The 16,698-nt window shown below is 44.2% G+C and overlaps 1 protein-coding gene across 1 annotated transcript in view; it reads right to left on the bottom strand.

Moving 5' to 3' along the window:
- Nucleotides 1–16,698, bottom strand: part of LOC106565194 (neuroendocrine convertase 1) — a 35,397-nt gene continuing 18,699 nt past the window's right edge. Inside the window, exons 7-14 of the mRNA XM_014132048.2 lie at nt 15,734–15,906; nt 15,292–15,504; nt 15,043–15,143; nt 14,678–14,911; nt 11,062–11,219; nt 5,395–5,528; nt 3,470–3,631; nt 1–2,676 (exon numbers count right to left, since the gene is read on the bottom strand). Coding sequence (XP_013987523.2) covers nt 2,251–2,676; nt 3,470–3,631; nt 5,395–5,528; nt 11,062–11,219; nt 14,678–14,911; nt 15,043–15,143; nt 15,292–15,504; nt 15,734–15,906 — 1,601 coding nt within the window. The 3' untranslated portion in view covers nt 1–2,250. The remainder of the gene's footprint in view (nt 2,677–3,469; nt 3,632–5,394; nt 5,529–11,061; nt 11,220–14,677; nt 14,912–15,042; nt 15,144–15,291; nt 15,505–15,733; nt 15,907–16,698) is intronic.

The following is a 16,698-nucleotide window of genomic DNA, read 5'->3' as shown; positions in this document are numbered from 1 at the left end:
TCCAACGTCATTTTAGCGAATTTGGCAGTACGTCCAACCGGCATCACAACCGCAGACCACGTTTAACCACGCCAGCCCAGGACCTCCACATCTTCACCTGCGAGATCGTCTGAGACCAGCCACCCGGACAGCTGATGAAACTGTGGGTTTGCACAACCAAAGAATTTTTGCACAAACTGTCAGAAACAGTCTCAGGGAAGCTCATCTGTGTGCCCGTCATCCTCACTAGTGTCTTGACTTGACTGCAGTTTGGCGTTGTAACTGACCTCAGTGGTCAAATGCTCACCTTCGATGGCCACTGGCACGCTGGAGAAGTGTGCTCTTCACGGATAAATGCCGGTTTTAACTGTACCGAGCAGATGGCACCATACATGCTGTCTGCCATGTGGATGAGCGGTTTGCTGATGTCAATCTTGTGAACAGAGTGCCCCATGGTGGCAGTGGGGTTACGGTGTGGGCAAGCATACGCTACGGACAATGAACACAATTTTACCGATTGGCAATTTGAATGCAGAGATACCATGACGAGATGCTGAGGCCCACTGTCGTGCCATTCATCAGCTGCCATCACCTCATGTTTCAGCATGATAATGCATAGCCCCATGTCGCAAGGATCTGTACACAGATAGAAGCTGAACATGTCCCCGTTCCTTCATGGCCTGCATATTCACCAGACATGTCACCCATGAGTATGTTTGGGATGCTCTGGATCGATGTGTACGACAACGTGTTCCAGTTCCAGCCAATATCCAGAAATTTAGCACAGCCATTGAAGAGAATTGGGACAACATTCCACAGGCCACAATCAACAGCCTGATCAACTCTATGCGAAGGAGATGTGTCGCACTGCATGAGGTAAATGGTGGTCACACCAGATACTGACTGGATTTCTGATCCACGCCCCTACCTTTTTTTATGTATCTATGACCAACAGATGCATATCTGTATTTCCAGTCATGTGAAATCCATAGATTAGGGCCTAAGGAATTTATTTCAATTGACTGATTTACTTATATGAACTGTAACTCAGTAAAATCTTAGAAATGGTTGCATGTTGCGCTTATATTTTTGTTCAGTGTAAAAACAACATTACATTCATTGTCTTTGTATATAATATAGATAATAGTGTCAGTCATAATACAATTATGAACTTGACATTCTAAAGGTACTGTACATAGCATGCTCAAGCAGGTAGTGCAGTGAAGGGAGAATAGGGCTGTGTCCCAAAAGTCTTAAAAACATCCTTTCCTCATCTCTTTCTCCTTCTCTTGTCTCCTTACTTTCAATACCACTGACAGGTAAAGGTGGTAAATAGAGCAGCATTTCCCCTATGTGCATTTAGCAGCGCAGTGGCTATGTTTTTCATTAATTTGAGTTGAGGGATACAGCTCGATCTACAAAACAGATGTCGTGGGGCCTGGACTCATCCTGACATCAGACCACTTTTGAGGGCTGAAAACATTGGATGAACGTTGACTTTGATGTTAACTGACACTTTAAGACTATTGGGACCCATTCTGAGGTGGATAGATGGCTGGAGGAGGGGTGGAATGCAATCCCAGATTCATTTAAATACGCTACAGGGGTTCCCTTTCCTTGTCTCCTTTCCTTCATGCATTTTGATCTGAAAAGACCGAAGCAAAATGACAGAGGTGTATGGCCTATGGGTTAGCTAGACTTCAATACATCAGGAGGAGGGGGGAGGAGGAGGAAAGAAAGTAGGAGGAGGAAAGGAAGCCACTTGTGGGTATTGAGATGCAACCGACCTACAACTGTACAGAATGCAAGACAAAACTACAGACAGACAGGCTAGAATGCTGCAAGGAAAGAAAAGTAGCGTTTTGGAAAAACAACATCACAATTGGCTGGAAGAGTTTCTATCTGGCTTTCACTCTCCCCCTCCCATGCTTGCTCCTTCCATGCCCAGCCCCCGCCTCCTCACATTTTCTCTCTCACCCCTTACCCCATGGGTGGCCAATCTTGATCAAGGAGAACGACAGGGCTGTGCAGGCTCTAGCCCAACACTTACACACCTGATTCACCTACCGGTAGTCGACGAAGGAGGTCTTCAATGTAGACCATGTATAGTTAAATCGGGTGTGTTCAATTGGCCCCGAATCCTAACTTGAGTCGAGTTAGGATTCGGGGGCCGGATCTGTTAAGCTAGAACAAAAGCCTACACACACTGCAGCCCTGCAGGACTGGAGTTCCCCCCTTGCCTTACCCACTCTCCTCCCATCTCCTCCCTCCTCACTGCCTGTCGTCAGAGAGCATGTCGAAGAGCGCCTGGAGCAGCCGGTCATCTCTGTGTCTGTAGGGCTTGGTGCTGTAAAAGCCGTCGCTGTAGTCGCTATACAGGCTGTTGTCCTGCCCGCTCAGCTGGTACTGGTTGATCCTGTCCAGGGCCTGGTACAGCTTCTGTGGAGCGACGTGAGGGCCTGCTCCCCATGGAAGGGAGGGGGCCCTACCCGTGTGCTGCTCTCCCCAGTTAGAGGCCTTGGCTGGGGACTGGGACAGGGCGGCTGGGGTCTGTCTGTTGAAGGCCGTCTGGAGGAGACGCAGAAGGGCCAGGGAGGGGGGGAAGGAGGAGGGTCTTGTCTCCTTCCTCTCAGGGGTGGCAGGAGGAGGGGGCTGGGTCTTCTGTGGTGGGTGAACCTCAGCCTGGGTGGGCAGCTCCTATATGATGGGACAGGGAGAAAGACGAACAGACAGTCAGAAAATGGTTTAGAGGTGGCTTCTACCTAGGAGTTGATTTAACTCCTCAGTTCTGCACTTTTTCAGTGGATAAGGTCAGTAAGCCACACAGAATTGCATTTGAGATCAGTCAACAGACAATACATACATACATACATACATACATACATACATACATACATACATACATACATACATACATACATACATACATACATACATACATACATACATACAAGTATCACATACTGTATTTATCCCTTATTTTACCAGGTAAGTTGATTGAGAACACATTCTCATTTACAGCAACAACCTGGGGAATAGTTACAGGGATGAATGAGCCAATTGTAAGTTGGGGATGATTAGATGGGCATGATGGTACAGTATGAAGACCAGATTGGGAATTTAGCCAGGACGCTGGGGTAAACACCCCTACTTTTACGAATAAGTGACATGGGATCTTTGGTGACCACAGAGAGTCAGGAAACCCGTTTAACATCCCATCTGAAAAATGGCAACCTACACAGGGCAATGTCACCAATCACTGCCCTGGGGCATTGGGATATTATTTGGGACCAGAGAAAAGGGTGCCTCCTACTGGCCCTCCAACAGGACCTGGTCTCCCACCCAGGGACTGACCAGGACCAGCCCTGCTTAGCTTCAGAAGCAAGCCAGCAGGGTGGTATGCTGCTGTATGTAGAAACTGGAATGCTTTTGGAGATAATGAATAGGAGGTTAAAAAGAAGTGAATTGCATCTTTAATTATCGAGCTCACCTCTATCATGTCATCCATGTGCTCCACTCCTCTACGGTCATTCTGGACAGCGTTGTATGGGACGTACACTCTGGGTTTCTTCATGTGCTCAGGCTTTTCTGACGTGCCGTGGAGAATAAGCTTCCAGCTCAGGATCTGACCTTCGTTCTCCATTCGCCCCGACTGACAGAGGGAAATTGAAAAAGAGTGTAAAAATCACTCTGTTTAGACAACATGTTGATACAATTACCAGCTACATTTTCTATGTAGTTTGAAATTTGTTGGAAAATACTGGATTGGAAATATCCCTTAAAATATACTGCTCAAAAAAATAAAGGGAACACTTAAACAACACATCCTAGATATTAATGAATGAAATAATCTTATGAAATACTGTTTCTTTACTTAGTTGAATGTGCTGACAACAAAATCACACAAAAATAATCAATGGAAATCCAATTTATCAACCCATGGAGGTCTGGATTTGGAGTCACACTCAAAATTAAAGTGGAAAACCACACTACAGGCTGATCCAACTTTGATGTAATGTCCTTAAAACAAGTCAAAATGAGGCTCAGTAGTGTGTGTGGACTCCACGTGCCTGTATGACCTCCCTACAACGCCTGGGCATGCTCCTGATGAGGTGGCGGATGGTTTCCTGAGGGATCTCCTCCCAGACCTGGACTAAAGCATCCGCCAACTCCTGGACAGTCTGTGGTGTAACGTGGCGTTGGTGGATGGAGCGAGACATGATGTCCCAGATGTGCTCAATTGGATTCAGGTCTGGGGAACGGGCGGGCCAGTCCATAGCATCAATGCCTTCCTCTTGCAGGAACTGCTGACACACTCCAGCCACATGAGGTCTAGCATTGTCTTGCATTAGGAGGAACCCAGGGCCAACCGCACCAGCATATGGTCTCACAAGGGGTCTGAGGATCTCATCTTGGTACCTAATGGCAGTCAGGCTACCTCTGGTGAGCACATGGAGGGCTGTGCGGCCCCCCAAAGAAATGCCACCCCACACCATGACTGACCCACCGCCAAACTGGTCATGCTGGAGGATGTTGCAGTCAGCAGAACGTTCTCCACGGCGTCTCCAGACTCTGTCACGTCTGTCACATGTGCTCAGTGTGAACCTGCTTCATCTGTGAAGAGCACAGGGCGCCAGTGGCGAATTTGCCAATCTTGGTGTTCTCTGGCAAATGCCAAACGTCCTGCACAGTGTTGGGCTGTAAGCACAACCCCCACCTGTGGACGTCGGGCCCTCATACCACCCTCATGGAGTCTGTTTCTGACCGTTTGAGCAGACACATGCACATTTGTGGCCTGCTGGAGGTCATTTTGCAGGGCTCTGGCAGTGCTTCTCCTGCTCCTCCTTGCACAAAGGCGGAGGTAGCGGTCCTGCTGCTGGGTTGTTGCCCTCCTACGGCCTCCTCCACGTCTCCTGATGTACTGGCCTGTCTCCTGGTAGTGCCTCCATGCTCTGGACACTACACTGACAGACACAGCAAACCTTCTTGCCACAGCTCGCATTGATGTGCCATCCTGGATGAGCTGCACTACCTGAGCCACTTGTGTGGGTTGTAGACTCCGTCTCATGCTACCACTAGAGTGAAAGCACCGCCAGCATTCAAAAGTGACCAAAACATCAGCCAGGAAGCATAGGAACTGAGAAGTGGTCTGTGGTCCCCACCTGCAGAACCACTCCTTTATTGGGGGTGTCTTGCTAATTGCCTATAATTTCCACCTGTTGTCTATTCCATTTTCACAACAGCATGTGAAATTTATTGTCAATCAGTGTTGCTTCCTAAGTGGACAGTTTGATTTCACAGAAGTGTGATTGACTTGGAGTTACATTGTGTTGTTTAAGTGTTCCCTTTATTTTTTTGAGCAGTGTACATGAAACTTGTGAAACAGCCAATGCGTTCTCCAGCCCTGGAACTCACTGTGTCAGTGATCTTAAGGGTCCAGGTGCCAGTGGGGTCCTCTCCCCATGTGTGAACTGACATGAAGTCCCAGTTCCTAAAGCCGTTAGATGACGTGTCCCTCTCTCTCTCCGCCAGCAGGACTGTGCTGGTGCCTAATGGGAGAAAATAATGTACAATATTGAGTTGTTTAACTCCAGTTTTATCTATATACAGGGCATCCAGAAAGTATTCAAACCCCTTGAATTTTTCCACATTTTGTTACAATACAGCCTTATTCTAAAATGGATTCAATTGTTTTTTCCCCTCATCAATGTACACACAATACCCCATAACGACAAAGCAAAAACAGTTTTTTATTTTTATTTTTGCAAATGTATTAAAAAGAAAAAGAAAATTGCTCACATTTACATAAGTATTCAGACCCTTTACTCAATACTTTGTTGAAGCACATTTTGGCAACATTTACCGCCTCGAGTCTTCTTGGGTATGACGCTACAAGCTTGGCACACCTATATTTTGGGGAGTTTATCCCATTCTTCTCTGCAGATCCTCTCAACCTCTGTCAGGTTGGATGAGGAGCATCGCTATTTTCAGGTCTCTCCAGAGATGTTAGATCGGGTTCAAGTCCGGGCTCTGGCTGGGCCACTCAAGGACATTCAGAGACTTGTCCCGAAGCCACTCCTGTGTTGTCTTAGCTGTTTGCTTAGTGTCGTTGTCCTGTTGGAAGGTGAACCTTCGCCCCAGTCTCAGGTCCTGAGCGCTCTGAAGCAGGTTTTCCTCAAGGATCTCTCTGTACTTTGCTCCCTTCATCTTTCTCTCAATCCTGACTAGTCTCTCAATCCCTACCGCTGAAAAACATCCACACAACATGATGCTGTTACCACCATGCTTCACCGTAGGGATGGTGCCAAGGTTCCTCCAGACGTGACGCTTGGCATTCAGGCCAGAGAGTTCAATCTTGGTCTCATCAGACCAGAGAATCTAGGGTCCTTTAGGTGCCTTTTGGCAAACTCCAAGCGGGCTGTCATGTGTCTTTTACTGAGGACTGGCTTCCATCTGGCTACTCTACCATAAAGGCCTGTTTGGTGGATTGCTGCAGAGATGGTTGTCCTTCTGGAAGGTTCTCCCATCTCCACAGAGGAACTCTGGAGCTCTGTCAGAGTGACCATCGGGTTCTTGGTCACCTCCCTGACCAAGGCCCTTCTCCCCCGATTGCTCAGTTTGGCCGGGCGGCCAGCTCTAGGAAGAGTCTTAGTGGTTCCAAACTTCTTCCATTTAACAATGGAGGCGGCCACTGTTTTCTTGAGGACCTTCAATGCTGCAGAATTGTTTTGGTACCCTTCCCAAGATCTGTTCCTAGACATAATCCTGTCTCGGTGTCTCGGACCAATTTCTTCGACCTCATGACTTGGTTTTTGGTCTGACATGCACTGTCAAGTGTGGGACCTTATATAGACAGGTGTGTGCCTTTCAAAATCATGTCCAATCAATTGAATTTACCACAGGTGGACCCCAATCAAGTTGTAGAAACATCTCAAGGATGATCAATGGAAACAGGATGCACCTGAGTTAAATTTTGAGTCTCATAGCAAAGGGTATGAATACTTATGAAAATAAGGTATTTCTATTTTTTATTTTTAATACATTTGCAAAAATGTCTATAAACCTGTTTTCGCTTTGTCATTATGGGGTATTGTGTTTCAGATTAATAAGGATTTTGGGTGTGAGACTCTATGGCTTGTAGGCCTCTCCCGGTCTCACACCCACTGTGAAATTTGGTGGAGGATCGGTGATGATCTGGGGGTGCTTCAGCAAGGCTGGAATCGGGCAGATTTGTCTTTGTGAAGGACGCATGAATCAAGCCACGTACAAGGTTGTCCTGGAAGAAAACTTGGTTCCTTCTGCTCTGACAATGTTCCCCAACTCTGAGGATTGTTTATTCCAGCAGGACAATGCTCCGTGCCACACAGCCCGGTCAATTAAGGTGTGGATGGAGGACCACCAGATCAAGACCCTGTCATGGCCAGCCCAATCTCCAGACCTGAACCCCATTGAAAGACGAAGATAGATGGTCACAAGCCATCAAACAAAGCCGAGCTGCTTGCATTTTTGCACCAGGAGTGGCTTAAAGTCACCCAACATTAATGTGAAAGACTGTTGGAGAGCATGCCAAGCTTTTTTGTAAATCAGGGTTATTCCACCAAATATTGATTTCTGAACTCTTCCTAAGTTAAAACATAAGTATTGTGTTGTTTAAAAATGAATATTAACTTGTTTTCTTTGCATTATTTGAGGTCTCACAACACTGCATCATTGTTGTCATTTTCTGCAAATAAATGCTCTAAATGACAATATTTTTATTTGGAATTTGGGAGAAATTTTGATTTTACCCAAACACATACAGTTAAAGTCGGAAGTTTACATACACCTTAGCCAAATACATTTAAACTCAGTATTTCACAATTCCTGACATTTAATCCTAGTAAAAATTCCCTGTCTTAGGTCAGTTAGGATCACCACTTTATTTTAAGAACGTGAAATGTCAGAATAATAGTAGAGAGAATGATTAATTTCAGCTTTTATTTCTTTCACCACATTCCCAGTCGGTCAGAAGTTTACATACACTCAATTAGTATTTGGTAGCATTGCCTTTAAATTGTTTAACTTGGGTCAAATGTTTCGGGTAGCCGAAACAATAAGTTGGTGTGAATTTGGTTGTGAAGTTGGTGTGAGTTGGGTGAATTTTGGCCCATTCCTCCAGACAGAGCTGGTGTAACTGAGTCAGGTTTGTGGGCCTCCTTGCTCGCACACACTTTTTCAGTTCTGCCCACACATTTTCTATGGAATTGAGGTCAGGGCTTTGTGATGGCCACTCCAATACCTTGACTTTGTTGTCCTTAAGTCATTTTGCCACAACTTTGGAAGTATGCTTGGGGTCATTGTCCATTTGGAAGACCCATTTGCGACCAAGCTTTAACTTCCTGACTGATGTCTTGAGATGTTGCTTCAATATATCCACCTAATTTTCCTCCTTCGTGATGCCATCTATTTTGTGAAGTGCACCAATCACTCCTGCAGAAACGCACTCCCACAACATGATGCTGCCACCCCATTCTTCAGGGTTGGGATGGTGTTCTTCGGTTTGCAAGCCTCCCCCTTTTTCCTCCAAACATAACGATGGTCATTATGGCCAAACAGTTCTATTTTTGTTTCACCAGATGAGAGGACATTTCTCTAAAAAGTACGATCTTTGTCCCCATGTGCAGTTGCAAACCGTAGTCTGGCTTTTTTATGGCTTCTTCCTTGCTGAGCGGCCTTTCAGGATGTGTTGATATAGGACTCGTTTTACTGTGGATATAGATACTTTCTTACCTGTTTCCTCTAGTCTCTTGACAAGGTTTTTTGCTGTTGTTCTGGGATTGATTTGCACTTTTCGCACGAAAGTATGTTCATCTCTAGGAGACAGAACGTGTCTCCTTCCTGTGCAGTATGACGGCTGTGTGGTCCCATGGTGTTTATACTTGCATACTATTGTTTGTACAGATGAACGTGGTACCTTCAGGTGTTTGGAAATTGATCCCAAGGATGAACCAGACTTGTTGAGGTCTACAATTTGTTTTCTGAAGTCTTGGCTGATTTCTTTTGATTTTCCCATGATGTCAAGCAAAGAGGCACTGAGTTTGAAGGTAGGCCTTGAAATACATCCACAGGTACACCTCCAATTGACTCAAATGATGTCAAATAGCTTATCAGAAGCTTCTAAAGCCATGACATCATTTTCTGGAATTTTCCAAGCTGTTAAAATGCATAGTCAACTTAGTTTATGTAAACTTCTGACCCACTGGAATTGTGATACAGTGAATTATAAGTGAAATAATCTGTCTGTAAACATTGTTGGAAAAATTACTTGTGTCATGCACAAAGTAGATGTCCTAACCGACTTGCCAAAACTATCGACTTGTTAATAACAAACAATTTGTGGAGTGGTTGAAAAACAAGTTTAATGACTCCAACCTAAGTGTATGTAAACTTCCGACTTCAACTGTACCTATAAATAGTAAAACCAGAGAAACTGATCATTTTGGTGTGGTTTCTTATTTTTTTCCAGAGCTGTATATTTATATACAGTACCAGTAAAACGTTTGGACACACCTAGGGGTTTTTCCAGGGTTTTTCTTAATTTTACTATTTTCTACATTTTAGAATAATAGTGAAAACATCAAAACAATGAAATAACACATATGGAATCATGTAGTAACCAAAAAAGTGTTAAACAAATCAAAATATGTTTTATATTTGATATTCTTCAAAGTAGCCACCATTTGCCTCGATGACAGCTTTGCACACTCTTAGCATTCTCTCAACCAACTTCATGAGGTAGTCACCTGGAATGTATTTCAATTAACAGGTGTGCCTTGTTAAAAGTGAATTTGTGGAATTTATTTCCTTCTTAATGCGTTTGAGCCAATCAGTTGTGTTTTTACAATGTAGGGGTGGTATACAGAAGATAGCCCTATTTGGTAGAAGACCAAGTCGATATTATGGCAAGAACAGCTCAAATAAGCAAAGAGAAATTACAGTCCATCATTACTTTAAGACTTTGAACGTTTCTCCAAGTGCAGTCACAAAAAACCTCAAGCGCTATGATGAAACTGGCTCATGTGGACCGCCACAGGAAAGGAAGACCCAGAGTTACCTCTGCAGCAGAGGATAAGTTCATTAGAGTTACCAGCCTCAAAAATTGCATCCCAAATAAATGCTTCACAGAGTTCAAGTAAAAGACACATCACAACATCTACTGTTCAGATGAGACAGCGTGAATCAGGCCTTTATGGTCGAATTGCTGCAAAGAGACTGGCTTGGGCCAAGAAACACAAGCAATTGACATTAGACCGGTGGAAATCTGTCCTTTGGTCTGATGAGTCTAAATTGGAGATAGTTTGGTTCCAATTCCCGTGTCTATGTGAGACGCAGATTAGATGAACAGATGATCTCTGCACAGAGGAGGAGGTGTGATGGTGTGGGTGTGCTTTGCTGGTGACACTGTCTGTGATTTATTTAGAATTCAAGGCACACTTAACCAGCATGGCTACCACAGCATTCTGCAGCGATACGCCATCCCATCTGGTTTGCGCTTAGCGGGGACTATCATTTGTTTTTCAACAGGACAATGACCCAACACGCCAGGCTGTGTAAGGGATATTTGACCAAGAAGGAGAGTGATGGAGTGATGCATCAGATGACCTGGCCTCCACAATCACCTGACCTCAACCCAATTGAGATGGTTTTGGATGAGTTGGACAGCAGAGTGAAGGAAAAGCAGCCAATAAGTGCTCAGCATATGTGGGAACTCCTTCAAGACTGTTAGAAAAGCATTCCAGGTGAAGCTGTTTGAGAGAATGCCAAGAGTGTGCAAAGCTGTCATCAAGGCAAAGGGTGGCTACTTTGAAGAAACTCAAATATAAAATATATTTTGATTTGTTGAACACTTTTTTGGTTACTACATAATTCCATATGTGTTATTTCATAGTTTTGGTGTCTTCACTATTATTCTTCAATGTAGAAAATAGTAAAAAAAAAAAGAAAAACTCTTGAATGAACAGGTGTGTCCAAACTTTTGACTGGTACTGTGTACATATAGATTTTGTGTGTGTGCATGCGTGCATGTGCGTGTGTCTAACAAACCTGATGGGGAAGTGAGTGTGATGTGTAGGTCTCCTCTCCTGGTGTACTCGATGCTGGCCTCCACTTGCACATGCTCCAGTGAGAGGACAGCGTTGTTCTGGCCGGCACAGGCTTTGGTGGGGATCTCAATGGTGATCTCCCCTGCTGTTTTCAATGCCCTGGCAGAAAGACACAGCACAGAGAAATCAGTACTGTGGTTGCAACACAGCACAACATACCAAACCAAACAACTTCAGCTTAACATATAATGATCATTATTCATATATTTGAATACAGTCAAACACAACAAGCTGGCATACAGGACTGGAGGAAGGGGGCTGCAGACCAGTGAGCAATGACACAAGTAGAGACTTAAATCCTCCTGAGATGCTGAGATGGCATGATCATGATGGCCTAGGTAAAGGGGAAACTGGGTGTCAATGCCACTGAGTCGCTTAACCCAAGCTGCCTGGCATAGGGACACAATCAATAATTGAGTTATTAGCGAGAGATGATAGCAAACTTAAAGGATGCATTTGGTATTTTAGAATTGACAGTTATATGGTCCCTCATACTGACAGTAGTCTAAGGGCCAGGGAATTCTTTGAACAGCCACTACTAACTTTATTATTCGCTAACCACAAATCAATGGGCCAGATTGGGAAACTGTTTCATGTCATTTTTTGTAGATTATATAGGACTTTCAAAAAACTAATTGTAACATGTCACATCATCATGATGATACAAAACGCATCATCGTGATGATATGGCAAGTTACATTTTAATTTTTGAAAGTCCTATATGTTGAAAACTTGATTGCTGACATGCAAAACATTTCGGAACTGTATCAACAGTGGGCCAATGAAACAAATACCAAAAGATAGTTACGGATTATTCATTTATCCTGTTATGGCTAGGGGGCAGTATTTTCACGGCTGGATAAAAAACGTACCCGATTTAATCTGGTTACTACTCCTGCCCAGTAACTAGAATATGCATATAATTATTGGCTTTGGATAGAAAACACCCTAAAGTTTCTAAAACTGTTTGAAAGATTGTCTGTGAGTATAACAGAACTCATATGGCAGGCCAAAATCTGAGAAGGTTTCATTCAGGAAGTGGCCTGTCTGACAAGGTGTCGTTCTTCTTGTCTCTGTTTATTGAAGAGTGAGGATCTTAGCTGTCCCGTGACACTTCCTACGGCTGCCATAGGTTCTCAGAAGGCGGCAAAAAGCGGAATCGTGGCTTTGCAGGCCCTGGCTGAAACAAAGTAGCGCGTTTGGGTAGTGGCTGGTTACAGTACTGTGAGACTCAGGCTCGTGCCTGCGTCGACCGAAAGGTTTGTTTTCATTCCTCTGTTTAGCTAAATGGACATTCCCGGTCGGAATATTATCGCTTTTTTACGAGAAAAATGGCATAAAAATGGATTTTAAACAGCGGTTGACATGCTTCGAAGTACGGTAATGGAATATTTAGATTTTTTTTGTCACGAATTGCGCCATGCGCGCGACCCTTCTTTACCATTCGGATAGTGTCTGGGACGCATCGAACAAAACGCCGCTATTCGGATATAACGATGGATTATTTTGGACCAAACCAACATTTGTTATTGAAGTAGCAGTCCTGGGAGTGCATTCTGACGAAGACAACAAAAGGTAATCAAACTTTTATAATAGTAAATCTGATTTTGGTGAAGGCTAAACCTGCCGGGTGTCTAAATAGCTAGCCCGTGATGCCTGGGCTATGTACTTAGAATATTGCAAAATGTGCTTTCACCAAAAAGCTATTTTAAAATCGGACATATCGAGTGCATAGAGGAGTTCTGTATCTATAATTCTTAAAATAATTGTTATGCTTTTTGTGAACGTTTATCGTGAGTAATTTAGTAAATTGTTAGCAAATTCCTCCGGAATGCTAGTTCTGAACGTCACATGCTAATGTAAAAAGCTGTTTTTTGATATAAATATGAACTTGATTGAACAAAACATGCATGTATTGTATAACATAATGTCGTAGATGTGTCATCTGATGAAGATCATCAAAGGTTAGTGCTGCATTTAGCTGTCTTCTGGGTTTTTGTGACATTATATGCTAGCTTGAAAAATGGGTGTCTGATTATTTCTGGCTTGGTACTCTGCTGACATAATCTAATGTTTTGCTTTCGCTGTAAAGCCTTTTTGAAATCGGACAGTGTGGTTAGATAAAGGAGAGTCTTGTCTTTAAAATGCTGTGAAATAGTCATATGTTTGAAAAATTGATGTTTTTGTATTTTTGAGGAATTTGTAATTCGCGCCACGCCTATCATTGGATATTGGAGCAGGTGTTCCGCTAGCGGAACGTCTAGATGTAAGAGGTTAAAGGCCCAGTGCATTCAAAAACATGATTTTCCTATGCTTTATATATATTTTCACACTGAGGTTGGAATAATACTGTGAAATTGTGAAAGTTATGATATTGCCCTTCGGTGAGATGGAGTTTTGGCCTGCCTGGTGACATCACCGGGCGGTAAATTAGTTAATAGACCAATAAGAAAGAGAGTTCCAATCCTCCCTGACCATACCAGCTAGTTTGCAGTTTCCCCCTCCCCACTGTCTTAGCAAAATTCTTGCTTGATAAATTGCTCTTTGCTAAGAAGCTATTTTTATTTATTTTTGAACATTTTAATTGAAAACAATCACATTAAGGTACTTAATTGTTACCCAGGAAGGATTTGATATTGAGAAAAAAACGGCTGCATTGGACCTTTAAGTGATGTAAAGGTGACCAAATCATTGAGTTGATTTCAGTTGATTTGGCATTTACAATTTTAACATTGTGCAGATGTCCTCATCTCTCCAATAGATTTTTTGGGGTTAGCGGAGGCTAGTAGTGGCTGTATAAGAAAATCCTAACCATGAAATACAATCTCTCCTGGCCTGTAAACTAATGCCAGGGTAAGGAACCGTATAACCGTAAGCTCTAAAATACCAAACCTATCCTTTAAGATTAAGCTAATTTAGATGATGTAGCCTAGCCTTGGTGGCTAACCTATTGTAGTTAGTGCACTACATGTCCTGAGGCAGTTAATCCGAAAGGAAGGTAAACAAAACATCTGCTCAGATAAAAGAATCCCTTCCTCCGGAACAGATTTAGTCTGGAGATAAATGTTGACATAGCAATATTACCAGCTAGCCTTAGCTTATCCTAAAGCCTAAAAACCTAAAGTGATTTAACAAATGGAAGATTGTTTGAGCCCTCCGTTAAAGAAATCTAGCTTTCCGTTACAGAAATCCCAGCTTTCCTACCAATACGGACCATGAGCACGTATGCACATACACATAAACATGAAATACACAAAAACACACTTGAGCCAACACAAACCTCTAGCTTTCATTTTACTGTTGTTATATTGTTCCATATGGGAAACTAGTCAAAAGTAGAGATAGTGTCTTATCATAGAGCTCTTGATCTGCGTCAATAGAAGAGCCAAAACACAGGGACATCTTAGGACACGGGACTCTGTCCATAAAGGAATTACTGGTACACTATAAGTTTGCTTGCCCACCAGAATTAGTCTGAAGTGAACAATACAGCATGTATGTTATGTCAGGAGGATTAGATGTTTCGGATCTACTAGACTAGTGCAGTGTATTTGTACCTGGGCTGGAAGGAGTCGTCCCTGACGATGCACTGCTTCTTCTCGGGGACGTGCTTCCAGGTGGCCGGGTCGGCCAGGTCCACCAGGGCCTTAGCGTTGAGCAGGCCAAATCCAAAACGACTGTTGACCATCAGGCCTGCCCCGTTCCTCTTCCAGCCGGGATTGTTGGCCAGCGGGTCGAACTCAGAAGTCCACACCACCAAGTGCTGCAGATCCCTCCATGTTAGCTCAGGGCTGGGGGAGGGGTTAGTGGGGATGGACAAATAAGAAATCAGATAGGAAGTCCTGCACACATATTTCATTATGACAGGAAGTCCTAAACACATATTCCATTGACATTGTTTAAGTCAAGATTGTTGCCTCACTTCTGTTCCAGCGACAGGGCAAATATCCCAGCAGCCAGTGGGGCGGAGGCGGAGGTTCCCGTGTGCGTCTCGGTGCATTCGTTATGCAAATCAGCACTGGTCTGCAGGGACACAGAAGTAAACAAAGAAACCACAGGTACAATAAAGAAAAGTTAAGTCAAGTTAAAAATGCAATGTACCATAACAAAATGTAGCACAATACCAATCTCCACTATCCAGTGGTGTGGTGTGGGGTTCACTTTAACTCACTATTCTCTGGTCGGTGTAGTCTCCGCTGCTGTAAGCGGTGGCCAGGGTGGAGGAGCACTTCTCGGCGTACCAGGGAGACAGGCCCTGCTGGGAGGCACTGCTGATGGAGATGGTGTAGATGCTGTCCGTGTAGCCATCACAGTCGCAGTTGTCCCCCTGACGGCCCCCGTTCCCCGATGCCCACACAAAGATGGAGCCCTTCCCGCCGCGGCCCTGAGGGGAAAGAGACAGGGGAGGAGTTAGTGTTAAGTTAGTTTTTAGTAGCCTTTAGCTTAGGTCCCTTTTCTATCTTCCCTTATTATCCAATTTCAATGTATTTAGATAAGCCATTTGTTTGGATTTCAGTTTGTTTTGACTGCTTTGTGGGTAAATAATCATTTGAGTCAATTTTACAATATATATGTTTTTTGAGGGGGTAAAAAAGAGGACTGTGGTGTGTTACCTTCTGGATGCCGTACTCAAAGGCCTTTGACGCCAGGCGCCCGGGGCCCTCCACCGTCTTGCCATCGTCGTTTGGTCCCCAGCTGGCACTGTAGATGTCCACATGGTCTGGGTTGAAGCCAATAGAACTGGCCTCGATGGCGTCCGTCACGATACCGTCCAACATGCGGATCCCTGCAGGGTCAACATGATGAAAATCGTCAGGCAACTAGTTGTTTTTAACTGTAGTTGAAGTGTTTTAAGTCATACTTCGAAAGTAGAGTGGTCTTGTGCCCCCAAATAGATTTTCTCATTTTAATATTATATATGAGCTGCCTCCTCTGTGGCTATGTTTTAGCCCCATTGAGGAACAGATGCCCAATTGTTGCTCAGTCATTTATTTAAGTGGTATTGCGTAATCATCCGCTCAAAAAAGTAGGCCACCACCAGGACATCTTCCAGCTGTTGTCTGGGTCCCACAAACCAGCACGCACAGGGCCGGACTGCAGCATTTGGAGCCCCAGAGCACCAACCTCTGGTGCCCCCCCACCCTCTGGGCCCCCCCTTTTACTCCATATTATATATATATATATATAAATATATATATATATATACTGCTCCAAAAAATATTTGGAGTCACACTCAAAATTAAAGTGGAAAACCACACTACAGACTGATCCAACTTTGATGTAATGTCCTTAAAACAAGTCAAAATGAGGCTCAGTAGTGTGTGTGGCCTCCACGTGCCTGTATGACCTGACCTACAACGCCTGGGCATGCTCCTGATGAGGTGGCGGATGGTCTCCTGAGGGATCTCCTCCCAGACCTGGACTAAAGCATCTGCCAACTCCTGGACAGTCTGTGGTGCAACGTGGCGTTGGTGGATGGAGCGAGACATGATGTCCCAGATGTGCTCAATTGGATTCAGGTCTGGGGAACGGGCGGGCCAGTCCATAGCATCAATGCCTTCCTCTTGCAGGAACTGCT

The sequence above is a fragment of the Salmo salar genome, chromosome ssa12 (genome assembly GCF_905237065.1).
Source record: "Salmo salar chromosome ssa12, Ssal_v3.1, whole genome shotgun sequence".
Taxonomy (NCBI): Eukaryota; Metazoa; Chordata; class Actinopteri; order Salmoniformes; family Salmonidae; genus Salmo; species Salmo salar.
The sequence above is the reverse complement of the archived record's forward strand: the minus strand, read 5'-3'. Positions and strand labels throughout refer to the sequence as shown.